The sequence below is a fragment of the Equus przewalskii genome, chromosome 31 (assembly GCF_037783145.1).
Source record: "Equus przewalskii isolate Varuska chromosome 31, EquPr2, whole genome shotgun sequence".
In the NCBI taxonomy this organism is placed as follows: Eukaryota; Metazoa; Chordata; class Mammalia; order Perissodactyla; family Equidae; genus Equus; species Equus przewalskii.
In genome coordinates, this window is record NC_091861.1 from 7,103,332 (window position 1) to 7,128,606 (window position 25,275).

The 25,275-nt window shown below is 53.7% G+C and overlaps 1 protein-coding gene across 2 annotated transcripts in view; it reads right to left on the reverse strand.

Annotated features, from left to right (window-relative positions):
- Nucleotides 1-15,266: 15,266 nt before the first annotated feature.
- Nucleotides 15,267-25,275, reverse strand: part of STUM (stum, mechanosensory transduction mediator homolog) — a 56,524-nt gene continuing 46,515 nt past the window's right edge. Inside the window, exons 2-3 of one of the 2 annotated variants that reach the window (XM_070602561.1) lie at nt 22,647-22,826; nt 15,267-18,051 (exon numbers count right to left, since the gene is read on the reverse strand). In XM_070602561.1, coding sequence (XP_070458662.1) covers nt 18,017-18,051; nt 22,647-22,826 — 215 coding nt within the window. In that variant the 3' untranslated portion in view covers nt 15,267-18,016. Of the gene's footprint in view, nt 18,052-22,646; nt 22,827-25,275 lie in introns of those variants that run through there. The other variant, XM_070602563.1, reaches the window with a different exon arrangement.

The following is a 25,275-nucleotide window of genomic DNA, read 5'->3' on the forward strand; positions in this document are numbered from 1 at the left end:
GGAGAGAGAGGCTTTGCAGAGGAGGTGCCACCTGAGGTCAGATTAGAAGCTAAGGGTGAATTATTCGGAAGCCGGGGGCGGGGGGGGGGGGTTGGGGGGCCGAGGAGCAGAACGCGCAAAGCCATGGAGGCACATGGCACGGTCAGCAGTGGCTCCAGGCGGCTGGAGCAAAGGGTCTGAGCGGAGCTGCGGTGGGGTTGGGGCTGGGGGGTGGGCAAGGTGCAGTCACAGTCTGGTGAGCCACGGTGAGGCACGTGGACTTTCTCCCAGTGACAAGCAGCTGTCTTTGGGGGCTCTCACGCCAGAGTGGGACGAGGTCACATTTGCAGATGCCGGGATGGCTCTGGCCACCCCTGGCTTGGAGGGAGGGGGGGAGGCCAGGAGGCGACTTGTGAGGAGGAGGTCAGGCTAAGGCAGAGGAGAGTGCTGACCGTGGGCTGCCAGATGTGGGAGAGGTGGTGTGGGCGCCCTTCCACGTGGCTGGGGGAGGGCGGGTCCTGGGATGCCTGAAAATGACAGGCGGGAAGACGGGACAGGTGGCTCCACCCCCAAGGGGGACAGATGGGAGGAGAAGCAAGGCTGGGGCGGGAGGGCGAGGGGGGGAGATGGTGAGTTGAGTCAGAGGCACCTGTGGGACATCCACATGGAGATGTGCAGGGGCAGCTGGACACCTGGCCTGGGTTCAAGAGCAAGGACCTGGCGGAAACAACACTTCCAGAGGCATCGAGATAGAAGAACAGGCTTTCCCAGGGAGGCCGGGGCAGGGAGAAGCCTGGCCAGATCAGTGAAATGAGAAAGCAGCATTCAGAATTGTACTATAATTTAGTCCCAACTCTTGAGAGTTAAAAGAAAAACATCAAATTATTAACAGTGACTTTGTGTGTGTGTGTGTGAGGAAGATTGGCCCTGAGCTAACATCTGTTGCCAATCCTCCTCTTTTTCGCTTGAGGAGGATTGTTGATGAGCTAACATCCGTGCCTGTCTTCCTCTATTTTATGTGGGAGGCTGCCACAGCGTGGCTGGACGAGCAGTGCTAGGTCCACACCCGGGATCTGAACCTGCGAAGCCCAGGCCGCCAAAGTAGAGCACATGAACCTGACCACTATGCCACCCGGCCTGACCCAACAGTGGCTTTTTGAGTGATGGGATCAACAGTGGGTTTTATTTCTTTCCTTGCAGTTTTCTGTTAATTGGAAATTTTCCCAACAAGCATAATTTGCTTTTATCATCAGAAATATGGACATGTGTAAGTATTTGGTTTTCGTCACTACCTTTGTGACCAAATCATCTGGAGCCCTCCTGGCAAAGGTGGGTGCCCCCTCCGGAGCCCCTGAGCCACGCCCTTGGTGTGTTCATTGCACACTGTGATGAATGTCTGTTAACTGCGGGAGGGTCAGAGTCATGGCCATCCTGGCGTCCTCCGCTCCAGGGCCTGAGAAATGTTAGCTGCGTGGATGGAAAAACAAAACTTAGAAGGCCTGCCACAACCTGTGTTCCCAGCGGGCAGGGGCGATGTTGGGAGCCCTGACAGTGCCCTTGTCAGTGTCACAACAGCTGTCTGGGCTTGGCCAGGGGCAGTGACTTGCTACTTGGGGAGCTCCCAATCCTTGGCAAAGTGTGTTTATTAAGGAAAATTGAACTATCCATCAATGCTATAACTATATGAAATAAGGACTGGTAATGAATAATGTATCAACTCATAAATAAGTCAGCTCGTTAAAAAGCAATGCCAATTTTATGGAGGACAACTTCACGATAAATATTCCAACTTTGTAAAGCACATACCTGCTGACTCAGCAAAACTACCTCGGTGAGTGTTTACAGATACCAGAGCCCATATGTCAAATGATGTGGGAACACGGATGTTTGTCCCAGAACAGCGCTACCTGCCATGGTGGGGACTGGATAAATACGTCCATTCCAATGCCACTGTTGCAAAGAATGGAACAGCTCTGCCAGTGATGAGAAGGAACACGCTCCCAAATACATTGTTGATTGGAAAACAGCCAGGTTGATACCCTATCTGTTTGATATTGCCTGGATTCTCTGACAACACATGCTTCCAGCGGGGGGAGCTGTGGGGGCCTCAGTGGGAGGGGATGTGCTCCCCCTACAGTGTGTCCTTTGGTTACTTCGAGTTTTATACCCTGCTTAGGTACCCCCATATGAAAAAATTAATAAAATCAATAAGTATTTAATGCAGCACAATTTGTCACAGGCTGTAGCCAAGTATGTATTTCAAACCACTGCATGGCGACCATATTTTGTTTTCCCCTTTCCAACTAAAGTTCCGCTCCTCTGCAGTAACCTCTGTCCTCTGCAGCAGAACTACCGTCCTTCTATCTCAGCAGATTCTCTTGAAGACCTTTAGATGAACAGCCTGGGTTTTTTAGTTTCATTTTTTTAAAAATGAGATTGAAGGCATCATATCTGAATGTTGCCACCTTTTCCTCACTGCCCGTCCCATGAAGGGGTCCTGCAAGGAGCTGAGGACCCCTCAGGGTTTCTGTGAGGGGCACATGGTGTTGCAGGTGGCCCCTGAGGACAACAGCTGGGCTAATGGGAAGGCGAGAAGGCTCGAGGAGTCACGGAGAAGCCACCTGACTCACCCACCCACATTCACGAGCCTTCTTGTTTCACCGGCCGGGTTGAGAAGAACTACATAGTCGTGTGGCATAGCGGGTGGATGCCGCCAGCCTGACCTGTGTGGTCTTGAACATCAGTTTCCTCCCCTATGGTATGGGGATAACCTCAGACTCCTAGGACCATGAAGGAGGGAGCCCCTTGCACTTCCAAGCAGAACAGAAGCCCTGGAATCCAGCAGGGCCCTCCTCACACAGCCCCGAGGGTGTGATTCCACTGGATTTCCTGTGAATGGTGCTCCTTGAAGCCCATACCCCAGACATCTGAATCTCATTCCAGACTGGAGAACCCCAGCAACCACCCTGAGGGCCTGTGCTGGAGACCAGTCAGGTGGTGGCCCGAGGTGTGATCGGAAGGAACAAGTGTGACCTAGGTCCCCAGAGGAGTGGGAAGTCAGTAACAGGGGAACTGACCACAGAGTGAGTAGGACTTTGAACAATGTGGGGTCAAGAAGCAGAGGAGCAAAGGAGGCGAGAGGAGGGGTCCAGGGCAAGGTTCTGGGGGCCTGGTTTCACTGAATGCTGGCTGAGGGCTGGACAGGCTGCCCCTTAAAGGTGAAGCGCCAGGCTCATTAGTAGGAGTTTTGTTGGACCCCATAAAACAGAATGAGAGATGCTCCTCAACATTCTCCTCTTAGAATCCACTTGCAGTCTTCCACCAGGCCCTCCCCCCACCCAGCTGAGGCCCAGGGGTGTGTGGCTCCTCTGGCTGGAGGTGGGCACTGTGACTCTCAGGGGTCTTGTGCCACCAAACACCTGGCATCTTTGAGGAAAAGCATTAGAGATTTGTGATTTGGAGGTCTGTTCAGGCTTTAGTTTCCAAGACCTGTGCTTCTGTAGGGGGCCAGAGGCTGGATCAGACTGGGAAATTTGGGACACCATTAAGTGCACCAACATACATATAATGGGAGTACCAAAAGGAGAGGAGAGAGAAAGAAGCAGAAAAAGACATTGGAAGATATATGGCTGAAAACTTCTAAAATTTGATGAAAAACACTAATTCACACATCCAAGAAGCTCAACAAATTCTAAGTAGCATAAACACAAAGAGACTCACACCCAGATATCTCATAGTAAAAATGCTGGAAGACAAAGACAAAGAGAAAATTTTGAAAGAAGCAAAAGAAAAATGACTTGTCGTGTGTGAGGGAACTTCGTAAGACCATAGCTGACTTCTCATCAGAAACAATGGAGGCTAGAGGTGGTGGTATGACACGTTCATAGTGATGCAAGGGAAAAAACTCTCAACCCAGAATCTTATATCCAGCAAAACTATCTTTGAGAAATGAGAGTGAAGTAAAAACATCCTCAGTTAAAAAGGAAAGAAATCTGTTGCTAGCAGACCTACCTCACACAAAAATACCTTCCATGTTGGAAAGGAAAAAGGAGAACTCTCTCTATTCACAGATGGCATGATCTTGTCAACAGAAGATCCTAAGGAATCCACTAAACAAACTATTTGAACTAATAAATGAGTTCAGTGAGATTGAAGGATATAAGATCGATATACAAAGTTCAATTGTATTTCTATACACTTGCAATGAACAATCTGAAAATAAACTTTAAAAAACAATTCCATTTACAATAGCATCAAAAAGAATTAAATAGGAATACATTTAACAAAAGAAGTGCGAAACTTGTTGATTGAAAACCACATAACAGTATTGAGAAAACTTAAAGAAGACCTAAATAAATGGAAAGACATTCCATGTTCATGGACTTAACATTGTTAAGATGTCAATACATCCCAAATTGATCACATCCAATACAATCTCTATCAAAATCCCAGCTGGCTTCTTTGCAGAAATTGACAAGCTTATCCTAATATTTATATGGAAACGGAGGGACCCAGAATAGCCAAGACATTCTTGAAAACAGAAGAACAAAGTTGGAGGACTGACACTTCCTGCTTTCAAAACATTCTAAAAATCTACAGTGATCAAGACAGTGTGGTACTGGCATAAGGATATACACATAGACCGAGGAATAGAATTGAGAGTCTGGAAATCAACCCTCATATTTATGGTCAATTGATTTTTGACAAGAGTGCCAAGATAATTCAATGTGTTGGCAAGGATGTGGAGAAATTGGAACCCTCATATACTGCTGGTGGGAATGTAAAATGGTGCATTGTTTTCTTTCTTTTTTTTTTACTGGGAAAGAGTCACCCTGAGCTAACATCTGTTGCCACTCTTCCTCTCTCTCTCTTTTTTTTTCCTTCCCCAAAGCCCCAGTGTATAGCTGTATATTCTAGTGGTCCTTCTAGTTCTTCTGTGTGAGCCACTGCCACAGCATGGCTCCTGACAGACGAGTGGTGTGGTTCCGTGACCAGGAACTGAACCTGGGCCACCAAGGCAGAGTGTGCCAAACTTTAACCAGCAGGCCATCAGGGCTGGCTCTAAAATGGTGCACTCTGGAAAATATTCTTGCTGTTCCTCAACAGATTAAATGTAGAGCTACCATATGACCCAGCAATTCCACTCTAGGCATATACCCAAGAGAAACGAAAACAAGTCCACACAAAAACTTGTACCCAAATGTTCATTACAGCACTCCCGTCTTATTCTAATTCTTTAGTTCCGGAGAGAACCACTGGGACCGATGGGTGGAAGTTACAGGAAAGTAGGTTATGACTCGGTCAATATCTCTAACAAATCTTTCTGTCCCACAGAGGGATAAGATAGCGAGTCCCTGGTCTTTGGAGGAATTTACATGGAAGCTTCATGACCACTTGACTGGGAGACTGTGGAGGGGTTCACACACAAGGTAGAAGGTTGGGAACGTGACCTCCAAGCTCCCTCCCAACTCTGAGATTTTATGATTCCATGGAAGAGCTAATTGACGTTTAGAAAGCAATTTTCAATCAACAAATATGCTTTTATTTCAACTATTTTTTGTATTCTCCAAAATGTGTTAATGAATATGTATTGCTATTATAGTAAAAAAAAAAGACACGTTTATAAGCTCAAGTTGATTGCATCAAATCCTGTAAAACCAAAGAGGCTGCCTGGGTCCTGCAGAGGATGGAGTAACTGCGTGATTGGCAGGAAGTGAATCTGGAAATCCATCTGAGGAGGCAAGTGTTGAACGGCATCGTCTTGACCTTCTCCACCATGTCAAACCAGACCACTGTCAGTTGGAGAGAGAATTTGATCTTGACTCCAATTGCACATCCAGGACAGGCCACCTCCACGGAGCCGGCCAGACCAATTCTCATGGCTCCAGGTCCTTCCACAGACTGAGACCGCGAGGCCAAGGCAGCTGTGGAGGCCAGCAATCTACAGTGACTTCTTTCCTCACACTGTGGTCCCTGACACACACAGCATTCCCCACCTCTGCAAAGTGGTGCTCGCATATATGTTTCCAGACCCACCCCCAAATGACCAGGGATCCCAGGACTCTGGGCTACCATATGGCCACATTGCCATATTCCACAATGCCTCTTGGGTCTCAAAACAGAGAGAGAACAAAGCCTGTGAGTTAAAGACTTTCACTGAAATTGCCAGACCTTTCGGAGATCATGGTGAGGCCACCCAAGTGTCACCACCCCTCCCTGAGGCTTGGCTGTTCGTCCTCTTCCAAATGTTTGCTCTCTTTCTGTCTAGCTTCCTTCAGGTCCAATGAAATTCTTTGAGCCCCTAGGCCTGCTGGCTTGTCCTTATTTGCATGGCTAAGTAACCAACACCTCAGACGGGCAGGAAGCCAATGAAAACAAACCCTCTTCTATCCTAGGTACAAAGGATGCTTTGCATAAAAGATTTCCATTTTAGGTAGAAGGTGGGAGGTGGGAAGAGGTGCCCATAGGCAGGTGTGCTTCCTGTCACTTCCCAGCTCACTGCTTCTAATTCCACCTTTCCCATGCAATGAAGTTAGCCTGGAACAGGGCCCAGGTTGGCACGAGGGAAGGAAAAATATTATAGGACCTAGTGCTATCTGGGGGAGAGTCTCGTATCCAAGAAACCTAGTTCCCTCTGCAAAGCGACTTGGGTCACAGGCCTTGCTCTGTGGAGAATTTAGGGGGCTGGGCAGCAGGACACAGGCTGAGAGTCCAGAATGGAAGAGAAAATCCCCAAAGACTTCAGAATGCTAGCCTCTGTGTTCTGTTTTCACGAGGGCTCGGAGAGGAGAGGCTTAGACCTAGGGACTGAGACTGCAGCCTCAGTTTCTTATTCTTTAACTGGCCCCTTGTGAACCAGTTAGCAACTCCCAGCGTGCCTCGGGTGCCTCGCCAAGTGGCTGGAAGGCCCTGCACCTACGTGGGGCGCCCACACTTACAGCCAGGTTGATGGGAAAAGAAAGGGTTTGTGTTTGTATGTTAACCTATTCTGGAACCTTTTATATTGAAAAAAAGTTTAAATTGAAGTCACTGTGCATGTATACACCTGTAAGTTTTTCTTCTAAATACTGTCTCCTTTACTGCGGTTTGAGGCAGGAGGGGTCAGGTAGAGCAGAAGTTGGGAGGATGGGGCTGGAAGGGATGAGAACTTGTAACTTGTAGGGGCCGGCCCCGTGGCCGTGTGGTTAAAGTTCCACGCACTCTGCTTCGGTAGCCTGGGTTCATGGGTTCAGTTCCCGGGTGCGGACCTACACACCACTCATCAAGCCATGCTGTGGCAGCATCCCACATACAAAATAGAGGAGCATAGCCACAGGTGTTAGCTCAGGGCTGGTCTTCCTCAGCAAAAAAAAAAATAAAAATAAATTTAAAAACTTGTAATTTGTAAGTGCCAAATCCATCACTTATCACATGTGGAAAACAATTATGCGTGTGCCAGGCCTGGCGTGTGTGCACACACGAGTGCATGCGTGTATGTGTGTATGGGTGATGTACTGAAAGATCTAGCCCGTGTCTGGCATGTTGTGGAAGCTCCGTAGACGGCAGCCTTTGTTCTTGGCTAGGAGAACAGTGAAGGCAGAATGAGTCAGAGGAGGCTTTGGGAGCAAATATTTAGTTAGGATTTTTTCTTGTTATTAATGAGAGAAGCTCAACTTGGACTAGTTTATGGAAGGAAGAGAGGATCAAAGGAGTAGATGGCTCGCGCGCTCAGACTGTGAGATGGGCAAGGCTGGTGCTGGCTCTGGGGACGGCGGGAACGAGGCATTCTCCCTCCTTCTCTCATCTCTGCTCTCCTCTGTGTGCTGATGTCTTACTCCATCCTCCCGTCTCCATGAGGTGGGAACCTTGGCCACAGGTAGCTTCGGGCTTACAAACTACAGCTTCAGGACCAGGGAGGAAAAATAGCTTTCCCGTAACTCCAGTTAGAAAGATCTCAGGAAAGACCGGGATTGTTGCCGGCTAGCACAGCAAGAGGGACGTGCATTGGTCTGGCTGGGACAGGGTGCATCCTGCGTCCAGTGATTGGCAGCTTCCCCAAGAATCACTGGGCAGAGCAAAGCAGACCATACTCTCGTCTCTCCCTGGTGGGCGAGGTTCTGGAGCTGGGCCTGGGGGTCCAGGGAGGACTTGCATGGGGGTAGGGAGGAGGGCTGCATTCCAGTCAGGGAAGGAGAGCAGGTGCAGACTCTGGGACACGGCCGTGCTGGGGGACAGGGTGCTCAAAGCAACAACACTGATTTCTTTGTAATAAAATCCATACTTCTCTACCACAGCTTCTTCAACAGGTCCTGGATGCGTTTCCAGTTTCCCGGTGGAGGCGAACCCTCTGTCCTTGACCTCTGGGCTTCCCTCCTGGCCTGGACCCTCAGGAGATGGCGACAGCTTCTAAGTGTCTGGAAAGTGCTTATTTCCTCCATCGATGACATTCCTAGTTTTAAAAGTTCCTTTGCTTTCTAGAGGTTTTTTTTTTTTTTAAACATAGCTATTTTTGATGAAAATATAAATACCCACCGCTCTGACTGGAGAGACAGCTGCAGGCTCCTTCGTGAGCACAGGCCGCTCCTCCTCACATTACTCTCCACGGAGCCATATCCCTTCTGGGGGCCTGAACTCAGCCCCGGGGGGCCGGGAGCCACTCACTCAGGGGCCATTCGGGCCTCCAGCTTTGTCACAAGGACCCTCAGGGCCACAGGCCACAAGGGCAGCTGCATGGGTGTGCCTCACAGAAACCGGGAAGGGGGTGGGCACTAAAGTATCCAGGGCACTCTGGGCCCGGATGTGCTGTTGCCCCTGAGCCACGGAAGTGTGTTCCCCTCGCGTGACTGGCCACTGCTCTGTCTCCTCTTTTTGGGTCTCCCCCCTTCTCCTGCTACCGACCAAGTGTCCGTCTCAGTAATTCCTGCTTTATGTCACAGTGTGAGAAGATCTCAGTGACCCGGCTGGTGGCCGTCTCCCAGTTTGGCAGTTTTCCTTTCCAGCGCCTCCTGGGCCACTGGCCAGCTGGGGTTTGGGGGCAGGTGGTGGGGCTGGGGGAGAGGAGCCGTGTGAGCAGGATGCCACCCTGCTCGAGGCACTGCCCAGGCCCGCTGCCACCTGGGCAGGTCTGTCCTCCCTCCCTCTCTCCCTTCATTCCATTCTTCTTTTCCACAAACTGGTTCAAGTTGAGTTTCTCTCACTAGTAGCAACAGCAAATCTTAGTTAAGTTCTTGCTCCCAGGAGCCCCTGTGCCCCAGGTTTGTGTCCCCCTCCTACTCTGGAGGCCATGCACCTTCGGGATGGATCCAGGACCCCATCTGAAACCCACCGGCAGCCCTCCCATCCCCACTCACCTCCTGTCTTCCCAGCACAGCCTCACGCCCCGCTTCTTGTGACTGGCCCCAGGAGAGCATGGACCCCTCTCAGAGCCTGGGGCCTGGGGGTGCATGGGTTTCTGGGGAGCCGGTGCCTTTGTGTTTGTCACAGACCCTTCCCTCTGGGTCTGAGGACAACTTTCTTGGTGGGGGACACTGTTACTCACCCTCCAGGAGAGGCATTGGCTTGTTCAGCCACACCACCCTTCCTGGGGCTGAGTGGGTGGGGGCTGGGAGAGGAGAGGAGATCTGGGGGCATCCGAGGGTTCCTTCTCTCCCCGTGGCAGCGCTGGAGGGTGCTGCTGACTTCATCTCCCATGTGCCTTCCCGCCAGCCCTCTGAAGCCAGACAAGTGCAGGAAGAACTCTCCGGCCAAGAGCCTTCCTGGCATAATCTGAGCACAGTAAATAACTGAAAGATGCACATGACTGAGAAACGCTCCCTGGGCTGTCTGGGCGACCCTGATGTGCTTTGGGTTGTTATGACGCCTTGACCTTTGAGTCCTGGTTTTAGCGATGACTGAAGTCAACCCTTGGCACAGGTGCCATTTGTGGGGCCTTGAAGGGGTCACTTTGGTTGAGCTTGGATTCTCACCAAAAGGATGGACATTGAAGTGGATTCATTCTTTTGGACAACGACAGCATTGAGGCCCTTGAGATGGCAGCATTTCTCAAGAGACAGGCCAGCACTCCTGTGTGCAGACCAAGATGGCGGGTCCCCAAGCGTCCTGGGCTGACATGAGGAAAGGGTAGAGGTGGGGCCTTGCCCTTGGGGGGTGAGTCGCAGGGTGGTCCCTGGAGACTTGCCTCCCACAGCAGCCTACACTGCACGCAATGCTGAGATGCAGGCTCCTGGGAGACCCCAGCCTGTGCTCCTCCCACCTGTGGAATCGGATGATTTGTTCCGTCAACCACGCCACAGCGCTGAGCAACACGGAGCTGCCTGTCAAACGCCCCATGGGCCGGAGGAGCAGGGGCCTGCCTTATCCCCAGCACAGTCCTCCACTGAGCGCTGTCCAAGTTCACCTTGTTAGACCGCCTCTGCCTGTCAAGAGTTTTTTGAATTCTGATTTGTTCGCTGAACATATTTAGTTCCCTTCATCCATGAATTTGATAAGCTCTCTAGGTCTTCATCCAGTTATTGAAGAAAATGTGGGCTGGGCCATGGACTGTGCCTTGCCATTCCCTCCAAGGTGGCATCCATTCACCCAGCCCCTTGTCATAGCTGAACAGCTCGTTGTTGACTTATGTCCTCCTAAACGCTCTTCCCCAGCCTGTCATTTACACAGGAGACTTCAGCAAAGATGGCAGCACACACATTTTCCTCATCGACCAGTCTAGCCATCAAGAAAAGGAAATGAGTTTCATCTGCACACTTCTGCTCGGTGACCCAGTCTGGGTCCCGATGCTGGACGGAGGGTTGCCCATTCCCGGCTGCACCGGCCCAGATCACCAAAGATGTGGGCCTTTGAGGAATGACTTGTCCAAGGCTCCCTGGAGAAGAGAAGGCGGGAAAAGAAGGTCTGAAAGGAGACCAGGCCCCCTTGGGGGAGGGCAGCCTTCAGAAGGGGAAGGATGCCGACCGTGGATGCTACAGAGAGATGAGGAGGAAGGCGTTTCAGGAATAGTCAGAGATCTGTCCAGTTACGAAAATGAGACGACGCAGGGACTCAAAAAGCCACCAGAAAGGTCACATGAATGTTTATTACATAGAAAAAGAGGGAAGGGAAGAAAAGGTTTCCAAAGCCATACTTCCAGGATTTAAAAAAAACACAACCATGGAATGCCCAAGAGAATGGCATGCTTAGTATATTTATAATAGGAACGCGTGTGTCTATATAAATATGTACATGGAGCTATGTACACGGGTTTTTACTGTCATCCATGGTACCTTTCATTACATGTGCAGTAACAGTGCTCAAGTTATGAATTTTAAAGCTGACAGAACGCTGGAGAAATTGGAACCCCGCACAGCGCCTAGAGGGCACTGTGGAGACCCCGGTGGCCGCGGCTGGTGGCGAGGCTGGGTCCCCAGGGCTCCGGGAAAGCTAAGCTGTAGACAGGCCTGGGTGCCCCCCTGCAAGGTTTGGGCCAGGACAAGTCTGGAAGCTTCTCTGGGCTCTGGACATTAAAGTTTCTTTCTCTCTTGGAACCAAGGAAGGCTCCAGTCATTGGAAGGGGCTGGAAAGCCCCTTTGGCTGGATTGGATCCTGGGGGAAGCAGGTGGGGGTGGGTGGGCTCCCAGTGAGTCTGGGTAGAAGTGAGACCAGAAAGTCCTGGAGTACCAGAGAGTGGGTCTCATCAGAGAACAAAAAAATGTACAGCGAGTAATTCAACGGAGAGAAGAGAGACCCGGAGAACGCCAATTACGGAATCAAAAAACTGCAAATCACAACACAACACTCATCCATATGTAAGTTCAGCGGATACACACAGAACCAGTCTTGTTTTTGTGTATGTTGTTTAAAAAAAAATTGGCACCATGTACAACAGCATGGAACTTGGCCTGTGAACAGGGCCAGTCAAGTGCTCCCATGGGTGCCCAGGCCGGTTCCAGCCAACATCGCCCTCTCCCTGTGCTGGACATCCAGTCAAGCGCGAATCTAGAAAACGGGGTGGACATGACCTCTGTCCCCTTCTCTCCTCACTGGTTCCTGTACTGGGGCAGGTGGAGGGCTGTGGGGACAGAAAAGGACCTCAGAAGAGAGCCCTACGAGAGCTTAGAAAGAGCCCACCGTCCCCTCTTCTCTGGGCAGACCCACCTCGCCCTCCCACAGAAGGCCAAGCTGGGGTGTGGGGGATGAGCACAGCCGGGTTTGTGGAGTGGGGATGGTGACCCCACAGACCCTGGGAGACCAGGGGCCCTAGAGAGAGGAGACAGTGTGTGCATCCGGGCCCAGGGTGGGGGTGACGAGGGCAAAGAGTGCCACCAGCCAGAGCCCATGCCGGAAGGAGACGGCTCCTGGACTGGGTTGCGGGTTCCTCTGGAGATGTTCAGTCCCAACCCTGAGTCCCAGAGAGACCCTGTCCCCCTTCACCCAGAGGTCACAAGGGTTGGTGTGTGCGTGTGTGTATGAGTGTGCATGTCAAGAGAGTGCGTGTGCACAGGCACGTGTGCGACTGTATGCACACATATGTGTGTGTGAGTGTGCATGTGTCTGTGCTCCTGCCCACCGGAGGGTGCAAGAGTGGAGGCTGGACGGTAGAGTCTGGACCAGCCTGGGCGGTCGGCGTTTTGGCAAGTCCAGGTGGGGATGGAGAGCACTTGGGATGGGGATTTCACAGCTAAATCCAGAGCAGGAGACAAGTGGCACTGGAAACTCAGGACACACACAAGTGGGACCCCGTGGTCAGCCTCCCGCTCTGACAGGCTGGGGTGGGGGAGGGGTGGGCCCGGGAGGGGGTCGGAAAGGGGGCCAGTGTTTCTGTTTTACTGGAAGGAGGCCTGGCCTCCGGGTCATGGGGCCTGCACGGAGGGCACAGTCTTTCCCTCTCCTCTCCCTCCTCCTCGTCCAGACAGGCTTGTCCTCAGCCCTTTGCTTTGAGGAAATGGGGAAATGATGCCTGCCAGGCTGCTCTCTCTTCCCAGCCTACCTGTGGTTCCCAGAGCCTGAGGCAGCGGAGCGACAGGCTACACTGAGGCTGGCACTCGCCCCAGGCTCGCGGGGCATTCGGGGTCACCAGAGCGGTTTATCCCATCTCCTCATGGGATTTAGGGAGGACCCACAGGGCTGAGCGTGAGCTTCCGTGCCTCTGTGGCCCAGGAACAGTCTGAGGCTCGAAGAATCCAGCAGGAAAAGAACTGGTGAGAAATACAGGGCCCCGAGCATCGCCCACCTGCTCAGGCTGCCCTCAGCCTCCCTTCCCTGACAGCCGGCCTCCTGGTCTCCCAGGACACACGCAGAGCTCTCTGAGGGAGGCGGTCCAGTCCTGGTCCTCGGAGAACCATCTACCCTCTCCTACCTCGGCTCACCTTGCTATCTCACCCATGTGTGGGGGTGGGGGCAGGGTGGGGGGTGCGGGCCGGGCTGGATGTGATGGCCGTCGAGGGCACTGCTGCCTTCCAGGAAAGCAACATCTCTGATCTATTTCTCCGAGGCCACGTCCAGGACCTGCGTGGCCCAACCAGTGCCCACTGAGAGCCTGGTGAATACACAGACACAGAACAGGGAGCCCCTCCTGTGAGGACTGCCTGAGGCCAGCACGGTTGGGGGCGGGGGGGACACGGGGACACGACTTTATAAAAGTGCTCATCCACCCCCAATCGCTCTGTTGAAAGCCCTCCAAACCAACCAGCAAGAGGGAGTAATAATAACAGTAAGCAATGCCTGCAACCACCACCCGGAGAATTTACATTTGAATTATACATCCTCAAGCAGTTTACACAATGCACCTTCCTTGCCAACATCACGAGCACGGAAAGCCAGCCAGTGTCATGAAAGCCTGAGGTGGGCCTGGGAGCAGCATGGGTCCCCGGCTCCTCTCCCTGGTCAGAGCTGGATCCAGACAACACTGAAGGCACCCTCCCAGACTCACCCCATCTGGGCAGGGATGGGGTTCACTAGAGAAAACATGTTAGGGTTTTGGGGGGATTTTAATAGCCACGCTGGTCCAGAAGGACAGTTCACTGTCAGTGGAGCCCCTCACTTTCCTCCTTGGGAGCTGGGCCTTTGGAAGGCCCTCCCCTGGTCCCGAGGCCTCAGCCCACCTGCACTGGCCTTGGGGCTCGGTGTTTGGGGTCTGTGTTTGGTGTTTCTTTCTGAGGTCTGGGTCCCTGCTCCTCCGGGGAACATGCTGGCCATGTGGCTTTCTCTCCTGTCTATCCTTCCTGGTTGCACGTGTCCTTCCTGCTGCTCCTCAGCCTCGCAGCCTTGCAAGAGGCCGAAGTCATCGCCACGCCTCCGGGACCCACGGGTCAGAGCGCCTGGAGGCCAGGGCGGGGCCGGGGCGCACTTGGTCCTGCGTGTCAGGACCGGGAGCTCCTCGGCCCAGCTCCAGCTCCAGCAGCCTGTCCCCTGTGTAGCAGGAAGGGCGCCCCTTCGGGCCTGCCGTCAGTGAGGGAGCGTGGGTTTGGGGCTGCCCCGGACGCTGACAATAGGGTGCCTGTGGGGCGGGGCGGAGGCCTTCCGGTTCTTTCTGAGGAGGTTGTTGTGTCACCCTGTTACTTCTGAGTGGGCCAGGCCCCCGGAAGGACCCTCTCTCGGCCCCCTCCCCTCGGGGGCAGGGCTTTGAGACAGGCTGTGGAGTCAGCTCCGTCCCTTACGAGTCGTGTGTTTGGGGGCATGTGGCTTCCTCTCTTGGCACCTCTGACATCTGAAAACCCAGCATACTCATACCCCCCTGCCAGGCTGTCAGTAAGGGTCACAGGAGATAGAATGCTCCACACCATGCCCGGGAGAGAGCCCAACCTCTGGAGGGCATCTGGCTCCGTGTCCTGCCCTCCCCTCCCCTCCAGTGCAGCCAGAGATGGGCTCCAAGGCCGGGCCTGCGGCGTGTCAGGCCGGGGCTGGGGGTGGGCCACAGCAGAGTGTGGGGGGGTGCCAGACCAGAGCCAGGAGCCACCTGCCTCCTGTGCTCCCTCAGGGACCCTGGCCTGAGGTCCTTGGCTCTACAGCAGCCTCAGAGCTGAAGACCCAGGTCAACAGTCTCCATGTGTGCAGGACACTCCCAGGTGCCAGGTGGCTCATCCTTGCTCCAGGGTCCCACTCTGTCATAATTAGGTCCTGGGGGTCTCTCATTCACTGTGACATTCTCTGTGAGCCTGTGACCCCTGTCCCAAACACCCAAGCCAAGGAATGTCCTAGGACTGATGAAAAGCCAAACCTGCCACATGCCCTGTGACTCCTGGACCATCATGCTGTGTTGCGCCATCGAGGCAAGCCCAGCTCTGCCAGCCACAAGCTGTGTGTCAATCAAGCACTAGCTGGCACGAGAAGCCTAATTTTCAGCTGGTTCGTGTTTAATAAATTACCTCCGGCCATCTAACAGCCGAGTGGCCAGCTCAGACAACATGGGGTACGCTAGCCACTGTCCCTTATCTGAGAAGACGATGATGCTGAGACCATGGCCTAGTTTGGAGGGACGCTATTTTGACTGACTCCACCCGCGTGGCAATCCTCACAGACTCATTGCTCAGAAGACAGGCGGGGTCCTCTTGGTCTCTGCCACACATCAGTTACCTGGAAAGGGACTTCCTCCCGAGGCCAATGTCCTCTCGAGTTTGGAGAAGCAGCCCACAGGTTGGGGGGGACCAGGGCAGGGGCTGTGCGGAGGGGAGATGTCCTTTCAATCACTCAAACCCCTGTATTAAACCATCCCACACTGGGACTCATGGTGACACCTGCCACTCAAGAAAACCCCACCTGTTCCTGGATTGTGTCACTAAACATGCAACATAAATTGCCATCTCTCCTCTACCCCCTCAGCAGCCACCCCCAGCCCAAGCTGGGAAAATAAAATCCTCCTCTCTCCCTTGTGGGGGCAGCCCCCTCTGAGGCCTGTCATCACTCCAGGGAGTCAGGTAAAGTCGGGCACAGTTTGGGGGAAGGGCTGGGGAGGCAGGGGGGGGGGCGGTCTGGGCCGGGATCTCCCTCAGCTGAAGCTGCTTTATCTGATTCCAGGCTCCAGGATTGGACATCGCTTCCTCCTCGAGAGCAGCCAGGAGCCAGCCCGCTCTCTTCTTGGCCTGGAGGATGCTGCCTTCACACAGCGAAAGGTTCTGGCTTTCTGGATAAAGCCAAATCTGGTCCCACGCCTTGAAAACACAGAGGCCTCCAAACATCAGTGAAACAGCCGAGGCCTGGGTTGGGTCATGAAGAAAGGTGGAGGGAAGAGATCAAGATGCTGCCATTTGTTCAAAAAGTGCAAGCAGCCCCAGGCAGCGATGGAAGAGGGACAAGATGCTCGTCAAAGCCAAGGGGTGGGCGGCGGGGCAGGGGCAGGCCAGGAGCAGAGAACCGTCTCCGAATGGGGCCCAGGGTGGTGAGTGTTTGGAGGGGATTCCGTTTCTCAGAGAACACCAGGGAGCTGTCCAGGCCACAGGGAGCCTGAGGCCCACTTCCCGGCAGGACCGTGGACAGGCTAGGTGGGCCCCTGCCCCAGGTGCGGGCTTTAAGAACAGAGATTATGCCAGCAAAGGGGCTCACAGCCAGCTTCAGGCTCCACAGGCATTCCCGTCCAGCACAGAGGAAACGGCCAGACCAGTCACTTCTCCAGCCCCTGATAGACAGGAAAGGCCCCTCAGAGAGAGACCCACCCAATGGCACAAAGTCCAGTGGGGTTGGAAGCCTGGCCTTGGTCCAGTCGCACATTTTAGCGATTCCTGTGTTAGAATGAAAATGATAAGAAAATGGACATCTAAATGCCACCATTTTGGATCTCCCTTCTCTTAATTTCAGGTTGATACTTGACCTACAGTAGCCTGGACAACTTCTGTTGGTTCCTCCCTCTTCTGGGCTCTGACTCTGCAACAATCACTTACAGAGGCATCTTAAAGGGTCCCTGGTCCCTTTGTGGTGGGAGGAATCCCTCTGTGACGCCAACAATGTCACCCCAATGCACCTGTCTGCAAGAAGGATTTTCAGATAGAGGTCCACAACCCCAAAACAATTTTGTTTTTTGCAGTTCTAAAACCCCCAAAGCTCTCAAATGGTAAAGCTTTCTCCCATAACTTATACAGTGGGAAATCTAACCTGAACTGAGGTGAGGCTATTTACAGTTTTTATTGATCCCAGTTAGTCTGACTATTCACGTTTCTCTGCAGAAATAGTCACGTGCTTAACGGTGGAGAGCCGTTCCCCTCTCCGGCAGAGGGTAGGAAATGGATGCTGAATGTCTCCTATTCTCTTTCTCAGATCGCAAATTTCTGAATTCAGAGGCCCATCCGGCCCCAAGGATTTCAGAAACAGGACTGTGGACTGGAAATGGTGTTAAGTGTATTGTGGAAGGCTTCCAGCCCGTGCCCGTTCAGACCTGGGTGGGTGATTTTGTGTATGAACATCCCGCAATGCCAGTGGTTTTGCCCCAGGGACGGAGCCACTGCTCTTCTTCCCGGGGAGACAAATGTCAAAACACCCCCAGGCCCAGAGATCTCAGTGGCAAGGAAGTGGGGGCTGCCGTAGGAGGGCAGGGCCGGGAGACACCTGTGGGGATCCGTACCCCCACAGCTGAGGGCACAGCAGGCTTTTCCACGCCGGGCTGGAGTCTGTCCCTCCTCACTCCTGCCCTTGTGCTGCCCCCAGGAGACCACTCTGGTAGGGGCAGGGGACTCAGAGGAAGTAACCACCATAGTCCTGCCTCTTGGTGAGGCCCTGCTCACAGGGGAGGGGCCCCTGCTGCCCAGCCTGGGTGGCTCCAGGGTGCCCATGCCATGGGCAGGGGGCGACGCAGGGCGGGGGCGAGTCAGAGCATCCTAGCATTCCCGTCTGCATCCCACTCCCCACAGCACTTGAGCTCTTCTGGGTGCCTGCGCCTACAGGGCTTTCTGGAACAGGGGGAGGGGCTGGCAGCCCTCAGAGCCTGCTGAGAAAAGCAGATGCGTTTCCAAAATAAATAATATTTTAAAAATCCCCACTTTCCACTCCAAACCCAGGAAACGGCAGAAGAGAACGTGTAAAGGTCCCTGTGTACGCCGCTGCCTGGCGCGGCCCTCATGCGGCCAGCCTGGACTTCTCGGCGGCCCCCGAGGGCTCAGAGCTGCTGCGGGACGCCCTGCTCCTTGTAGCCTGTAGGAAGAAGCAGAGGAGAGAGGGTCAGACCCTACTTCCTTCAGGAATCTCCAGGAGGTGCCCCAGATTAGAATATTCTCCTGAGACCTTATTCATACAGACGTGTAAATGACTCTGCACTCAGGGTCCAACTTCTCCCAAGGGCGTTGGCTTTTTAAGGGGAAACAAAAGGATGGAGGATTGTGGAACTTTGGGTTTCATGGGGATTTATGAGAGGAATGTATCTGCAGTGGGGGTTGGAAGGTTATCAATGGGCTCCTGAACCTACAGCCCTGAAGCCACTGCACAAAGGTGGCCCCAAACTGGCCTGGCATGATTTCCCAATGCAGAGCCTCGGGAGAAGGTGCCACAGGCTCAGCCGAGCGGTGGGCATCTGGCACGTGAGGATGGAGGCAGGAGGAAGACAGCATACGGAGCGGAGTGACCATGCATGTGCATTCAGTCAGCTGGGCATCTGTGGCACAGGCAAAGGTCACTGAGGGCTCTGAGCCTTTAAAACATTGGTGATAATTACAAGGCCACTGGGAAAAACTGACCACTGTTGATATTAAGGAATTGTTGCTAATTTATTTGGCATGAAAGGGTAGTGTGGTTCTGTTTTTTAAAAAGAGATGCCTACTGAAATATTTAAGGGTGAATTTATGAGTCTGGAATTTGCCGAGTGGTTGCCCTCTATTAACTGGTAACCTAGCCTGCAGAGGAGCTTCAGTGGGCTTAATTGGTTTTCTCTCTTATTTACCAGATTATTCGTCAATTTTAGGTGCTAATAATCCAGCGCTGGGAGTGGGGGGAGATGCAGAGAGTCACAGATGAGAGGAGAGTGGCCACAAGTTGACAATTATTGAAGCTGCTGTGGGTATTCCGGGACTCATCATGCCAGGCCTGCTACTTCTATGTTTAAACATTTTCTAAAATAAAAAGCTAAAAATAGAAGCCCAGTGACCAACTGGGGGAGGGGGTGTTTGTGTGCAGTGGGGCAGCGGGCCGTGGAGGGGAGGGCCGGGGCAGCCCAGGCACGAGGCCCGTGCCTCCATCAACAGACTCACCTTGGGAGACTTTGGACCAACACAGGGATGGGAGGCAGCATGAGGAAGAGAAGAAGAGAAAAAGAGAAAACAGTCTGAAAACAGAGGCCAGAGGGACCGCCTGAAATACAAAAAGAGGGAGGATGCACGGTGGGGCCCAGGAGATAGGACAGGGCTGTGCTCAGTGTCCAGAGGGACCAGCCACTGGGGCCAGCGCTCAGCCCCATCAGCTGTGTGGGTTTGGCTGCAGGAGGCCACAGTGAGGGCTCTCCTCTCCCCGGGGCCACACACGGCCAGACACCGCCAGCAAGCCCTGCCCGATGCCCCCCCTTCCCTTCAAATCTCAGCCAACCCCACTCTTCTGCTCGCCTCCTGCCCCTCGCTCTTTTTTCACCAGCAACCCATGTTTGCCTTGAGATGAACTCCGGATGGACCTGAGGAAGGACAGCTGCAGGATGGGTTTGATTGTGACAACCTAAAGATGTTGAAGGGACCCATCCTGGCATCAGCCCGCCTCTGTCTGTGCCCTGTGGTTCCCCCTTTATATGGACAGCAGCCATATATAAAAATCCTAACACTTTAGGATAGACCCAGGCCTGGGGATGGCAAACAGATTTTATCTTGCAGACATCTTGGATCCATTGGTAGTGACTGCCTGAAGCCTTGTGTTGAGAACATTTAAGATTGTTCAGCAGAAAGTGTCATGATTGATTAGCAATGTCTGCCATGGGTGCAGCAGTGGAATGAGGCTACTGTACAACTGCTAAGTATTTATTGACCTGTGACCAAGACAGGCTGTTATGGACTATGATTTGTCATTATTAAGAGAAATAGAGCAGGGTGCTTCTAAGGTCCTGATTTTTAACTTCTACTTTGATTTATATTTCTCTGATTACCCTCTTAGGAGTTTTTCTTGATGCTAAGATTGTTGATGACACTCAAGACAATGCCATGTGAAAAATGATTCTGTATTGTGACCACTAAAAAACTGCCTTTGTTTTTACGGGAAGAGGCTGACGTGATACCAGAAGGAACAGCCCCTTATCCGACTATCTACTAGGACAGACAAGTGAATTGTGGTTATTTCCTGCAAAGTCGTCATCCTGGGGCACACACTCCATCTGTTGTGGCTCAGAGCGATCCCAGCCCACAGCACCATCTCAAGAGTGGCAATTACTCATCCTTGAAGGGTGAGTTTACTTTCTGGAAGAAGCGCACAGGCCCCCCTTGCTGACATGGGTGAGTGAGTCTGGTGGCCAGGTGGGGTCAGCAGGTGGAGGTGAGGTGTGACAGGTTTTCTCATGCTGCCCTCAAGTCCACCCCCCAAACAATGTTCTAAAGAGTCTGATGCAAAGATGGCATCCTTGGAACCAGTCTACAGACACCCAAGGAGCTGACTGACCCACAGTGAAGGCTTGGGGGTGGGTGGGTAGGAAGGGTGAGGACAGTGCTTCTGTCACTGATGGTCCTGCAGCCCAGTGGTGGCCCCCACATCAACCGCAGAAGAGGGGCTTCTGGCTGAGTGCCCAGCCTAGGGTGATGGAAAGTGAGGAAGAGACAGGGTCCCCATCTTCACTTCTCGGGGTCTCTGTTTCCTCATCGAGGACATGGTAAGGGAAGTTCTTGAAGTCCTCTCTAAGATCCAGACCCATGGCTCCTGGGTATCAAGGATGACTGCAGACAGGAATACCAGAAAGCTCCAGGGATGAGGTTAGGCATGGGCACACATTTACCGAGACCCAGTCTGTGACGTGAGCACCCAGGGCCTGGCCAGACATTCCATGTGATGGGGAGATGGAGCAGGAAGGGGGCGTCGGGCTGCATGGGGCAGAGATCGGGCAGCCTTCGTGGCCCTCTGTCTGCCGCAGAGGAAGCTTCCGAGAGCAGATGCACCTTCCAGCTTCCAACGGGGAACAGGGTCAGGTGCCGGCAGCCATCCCTAAGCCCCTAGGGAAGCATCAGATTCCCGCTGGGAAAGTGCCAGACTTTGCTGTTCAGGACTCACAGGATGGCTGGCAGCACTTCTTTCCTATAAGCAAAGTTCTACACCGCTCCCCCAAAATGGAAGTGGTCCCCAGACATGCGCAGAGAGCGAAGCCCCCATGAGGGAGCTGGATGGGCCTGCCTCAGTCTCTGCTGCTCGCCTCCCACTGTCCTCTCTGACGGGGCAGCCCTTGCCCTGAAAACAGCCCTCCCCAGTGGGGACAAGCATCTCCTGACTGTTTCTCCGTTTTTCCCTCCCTCAGCTGGCCCTGGCCAGGGGACCGCCCTTCTCTGGCTGCCCTGTCTCCCAGCATCTGCCTGGTTTGCTCCAGCTTTGGGATGCCCTGGCAGTCCAGCTGACCCACTTCCTCCCCTGACCTCTGCCGCTGGAGTGGCTGCCTCCAGGCAGCCCGTCTGACCCATCAACCAGCTCTGCTGATCTCACTCAAGCTCTGGTCCCTGCACTTGCTCTGGTCCAGTGGCTTGACTGGTCCCCAACCTGAGGCCTTGCCTGGCCCTTGTATCTGTGTGTGCCCTGGGTCTTGGAACCTCATAGGATCCTGAACTCAGGCTGAGTCTGCTAGAGATCCTTCTAGATCATTCCAGTCCCTGAACCCAGGGCTTCTCCTCCTGCCTCTGCTGCTCTCACCCGGCACAGCTTACTTCTGGCATCGGCAATGCCACCTATGAGTGGTTTTGTTGGGCCTGGGGCACAATGAGGAGCGTGGGGTGTGAAAAGAAGGACAAAGGGCCTGAAGAGACGTGGTCACCATTAGTGAGGAACCGTGGCCTAATGAGGTGGACAGAACATGTGGAAATACAAGGACCACCCATGGGGGCCCAGGGTGACATGTATGGCTGCTTAAAAGAGGTGTCTGTTTTCAGACAGGTTATTTTTAAAAATGTTAGTCAAGTCGCCTTTCGTAAACTTGACGTCGTAGCGTTAAGTCCTCTCACAGAGCAGTTCTGCATTAAGTTTGTGTTAAATGACTGGCGGGGGTCCACTCAACGCCAGTGAGGAGGAGCCAGGCTTCAGCATCAGTGAACAAAGACTTAGCTTAAAAGAAGGTGAAATCATGCCTTCTGCCTGTAAAAACACAGCAGTGGGGCTTCCTGTGGGCAGTCAAGAAGCGGCCTTTTTCTTCTTTCTAGAAACTGCATGTTGGAGGCATAGGGGACCCGAGCTTACGTGGGCCACACCCTTGCCACAGTGTTGTTAGCTGTCCTGTTTCCTTGACAAATGTGACGCCTGATGTGTCTGAGCTGATAGGGGTCCCTCCCTCCCTTGCTCACGATCTCTGGCTCAGTCTCTGCCTGTCTGTACCCATGATCCCCTGTGGGCATCGGGGCTGGCATGTGGGGAGGGTCCCCTGTGCCAGTCGGCCATAAGCACAACTGAGGAGGACACAGGTGAGCCCCCAGGGGTGGAGCAGACCCAGCCACGTGGAGCTCTCTGTGAAGATCTCACACCCTGCAGGATCGCACATGCCCAGATCAGCCAGCCCCTGTCCCACCTCAAGCCCTGCTCCGTGCATCCCGGCCCGGCCCCAGCCCCACAGGGAATTTGAACTGGTTGCCACTCACTGGCGAGGATGACCATGTCCATGCCCCAGAAGATGCTCATAATCCAGCCCACCATGACGATGGCCGTGAGGACCTGGATGAGGGCAGCCGCGACGTTCAGCCAGAAGACGCAGCACACGTGCCTGTCCGGGAGGTCAGTGCGGGCGCCGCACAGCACGGCGAAGGCCGAGACGAACGTCCCTGTGAGAGGCGGGAGGGGACAGCCTGCTGAGGGTGCTGGAAGACACAGCGGCCGGAGTGCTCATCGCCAGCCCGGGCCCAGCTGCTTGCCCTCCAGGAGCCTGGACAGGAGCAGCCAGTGTCTGGCACCTTCCCCCTCAGACCCCTCTTGTCCCCACCCCAGCGAGGCCAACGTGCCACCTGCAGGAGGCAGGGCATGGGGCTGCCAAGGGCCCAGCACAGTTCTGGGGCCTTTGGGGGAACACAGATGTCACGTGACAAGCAGTCCCTGCCATTAAGGAGGAACAGTGCAGCCACCTGCAAGGACAACAGATGGCAGGTAGAAAGGGCACCAACTTATGTGGCAAAGACTCTAAGGGCCTAAGCATTCAGAGGGAGGAGCCAGTGTCACTGGGGTGACACAGAAGCCACCCACAGCGGTAAATTCAGGAAATGACCCCCCAGCACACACTGGTTGCTAAGAGACAGGGGCTGGGACCCCAGGAGCCTGCACAGTGGAGAGAGCACAGGCCAGGGCAGGTCTCCTGGAACCCTTCCCTGATGGGGTTCCCCCAGACACCCCAGATCTGCAAGGGGAGCAACAGGGAGCCTGAGATTTACAGAGCAGCCACAAGGCGCAGAGCAACCTGGGCAGTGTGTCCATGTTTCTTACTTCCTTGAAGACTCGCCAGAGCCCAGGGGGAACATCACTACATTTACTGACATTTTCCTCAAGCCAGGCTCTTTCCCACACAGGCTCTGAGCCTCAAAACAACCTTGCAAGGGCACAGCCCTCCCCCTAAATGTATTAGCTTCTCAGGGCTGCTGTAACAAGTTACTGTAGACTCAGTGGCTTAAACCAACACAAACACATTCTCTTACAGTTCTGGAAGTCAGAAGTCTGAAATGGGTCCTCGGGGCAGGAGGTTCTAGGGGACCAGTTGGTTCCTATGCCTTTTTCAGCTGCTAGAGGCTGCCTGCATTCCCTGGCCTGTGGCCCCTCCTCCACCATCAAAGCCAGTCGTGTCGCAGCTTCGCTCCTCTGACCTCTGCTTCCATCCTTGTGTCTTCTCTCTCCGACTCTGATCCTCCCGTCTTCCTCTTATAAGGACCCTTGTGATTACATTGGGCCCACCAGATAATCTGGGGTAATCCCCGCATTTTAAGATCCTTAACTTGGTCGCATCTGCAAAGTCCTTTTTACCATATAAGGTAGCACACTCACAGGTTCTGGGCATCTTGGGGAGGGCGTTATTCTGCCCACCACACTGTCTTCCACCCTGTATTAATCTTGTGTTTCTGATGCTTTGACATCGGGGGTCTTGCTGACCCTGGGGAGGCAGCCCCTCCCAGGGCTAGCTGACTCCTAAAGACAGTAAAGGACTTTCTTATGCAAACCAGCCAATCCGGAGCCCACACCCCAGCCACCTGCTTTATTGGCTTTCCCACTCCTGGCCACTATAGCCCTGCCCCAATCACCAGGTCCAGGTGCCGGATGACTAGGGACAGCCCTGAGCCCCAGAGCCCGTCCTAAGGCTGCTTGCCCTGCCTTGCCGTTCCTTCCCACGGAAACCACAGTAAAGGCTCCTGCCCACATTCCGCCCTCACGCCCTCTGCCTCTTGACTGTCCCTGGAGCTTCCTCAGTGCCCCCCATGGTATGGTGTGCCCCCTCCTCTTAGGAACTGTGAGTAACAAGCGCTCTTTTCAACTGCCATTGTCTTCCTGATCCATTGGCCTCACCATACCTAAATAATAATAAAACCTACATTTTAAGGTACGCGCACACACACACACACACAGACTCAAGAATTAAGCACCTTGTCCAGGGTCACAATCACAGGTGGGCATTGAACCCAACGCTGTCTGATGCCGATGGCCATGCTCCTGGCGCCCCGCACAGCCTCACAGGTGGAGATGACCTGCTAAACCAGGTGCAGGTGAGAAAGCAGGCCATTGGGAAACCGGCCAACAGACCAAGGACCATTCTCACATTTCTCACAGTTCCTGCTTCTGGAGGAAGCTGCCTGGGCATCAATGTTCCTTCCTCTCTGCACTCTGGCTCCTGGCCCTTCCCAGCCCAAACTTGGTGGCTCCCGCTGGCTTCCTGACCCAGAAGTGGCCTTCCCTTCGGTCCACACCCTTGCACCACAGATCCAAGGCTGACCCCTGAGTCTGCCTATTTCTGATACCCACCCTGCCCCATCCTCTCCGTCATCTTAGCAACTGCCGCCGACATGTTTTTCTGCCTCCTGAGTGGCTGACAGCATCTCTGAGGTCCCAGGCGGCATCCCATCCCCCTTTCTGCCCCCTGCCTCCAGCACAGTGCAGTGTATACACAGTAGGTGGCCTGTGGAAATCCAAAGAAATGCAAGCAGTGTTAAGTGCATCCTCAGACCACCTGTGTCATCACCTGTGGAATTTGTTTAAAATGCAGATGCCTGGGTCCCACTTGAGATCTGACTGTCTGAG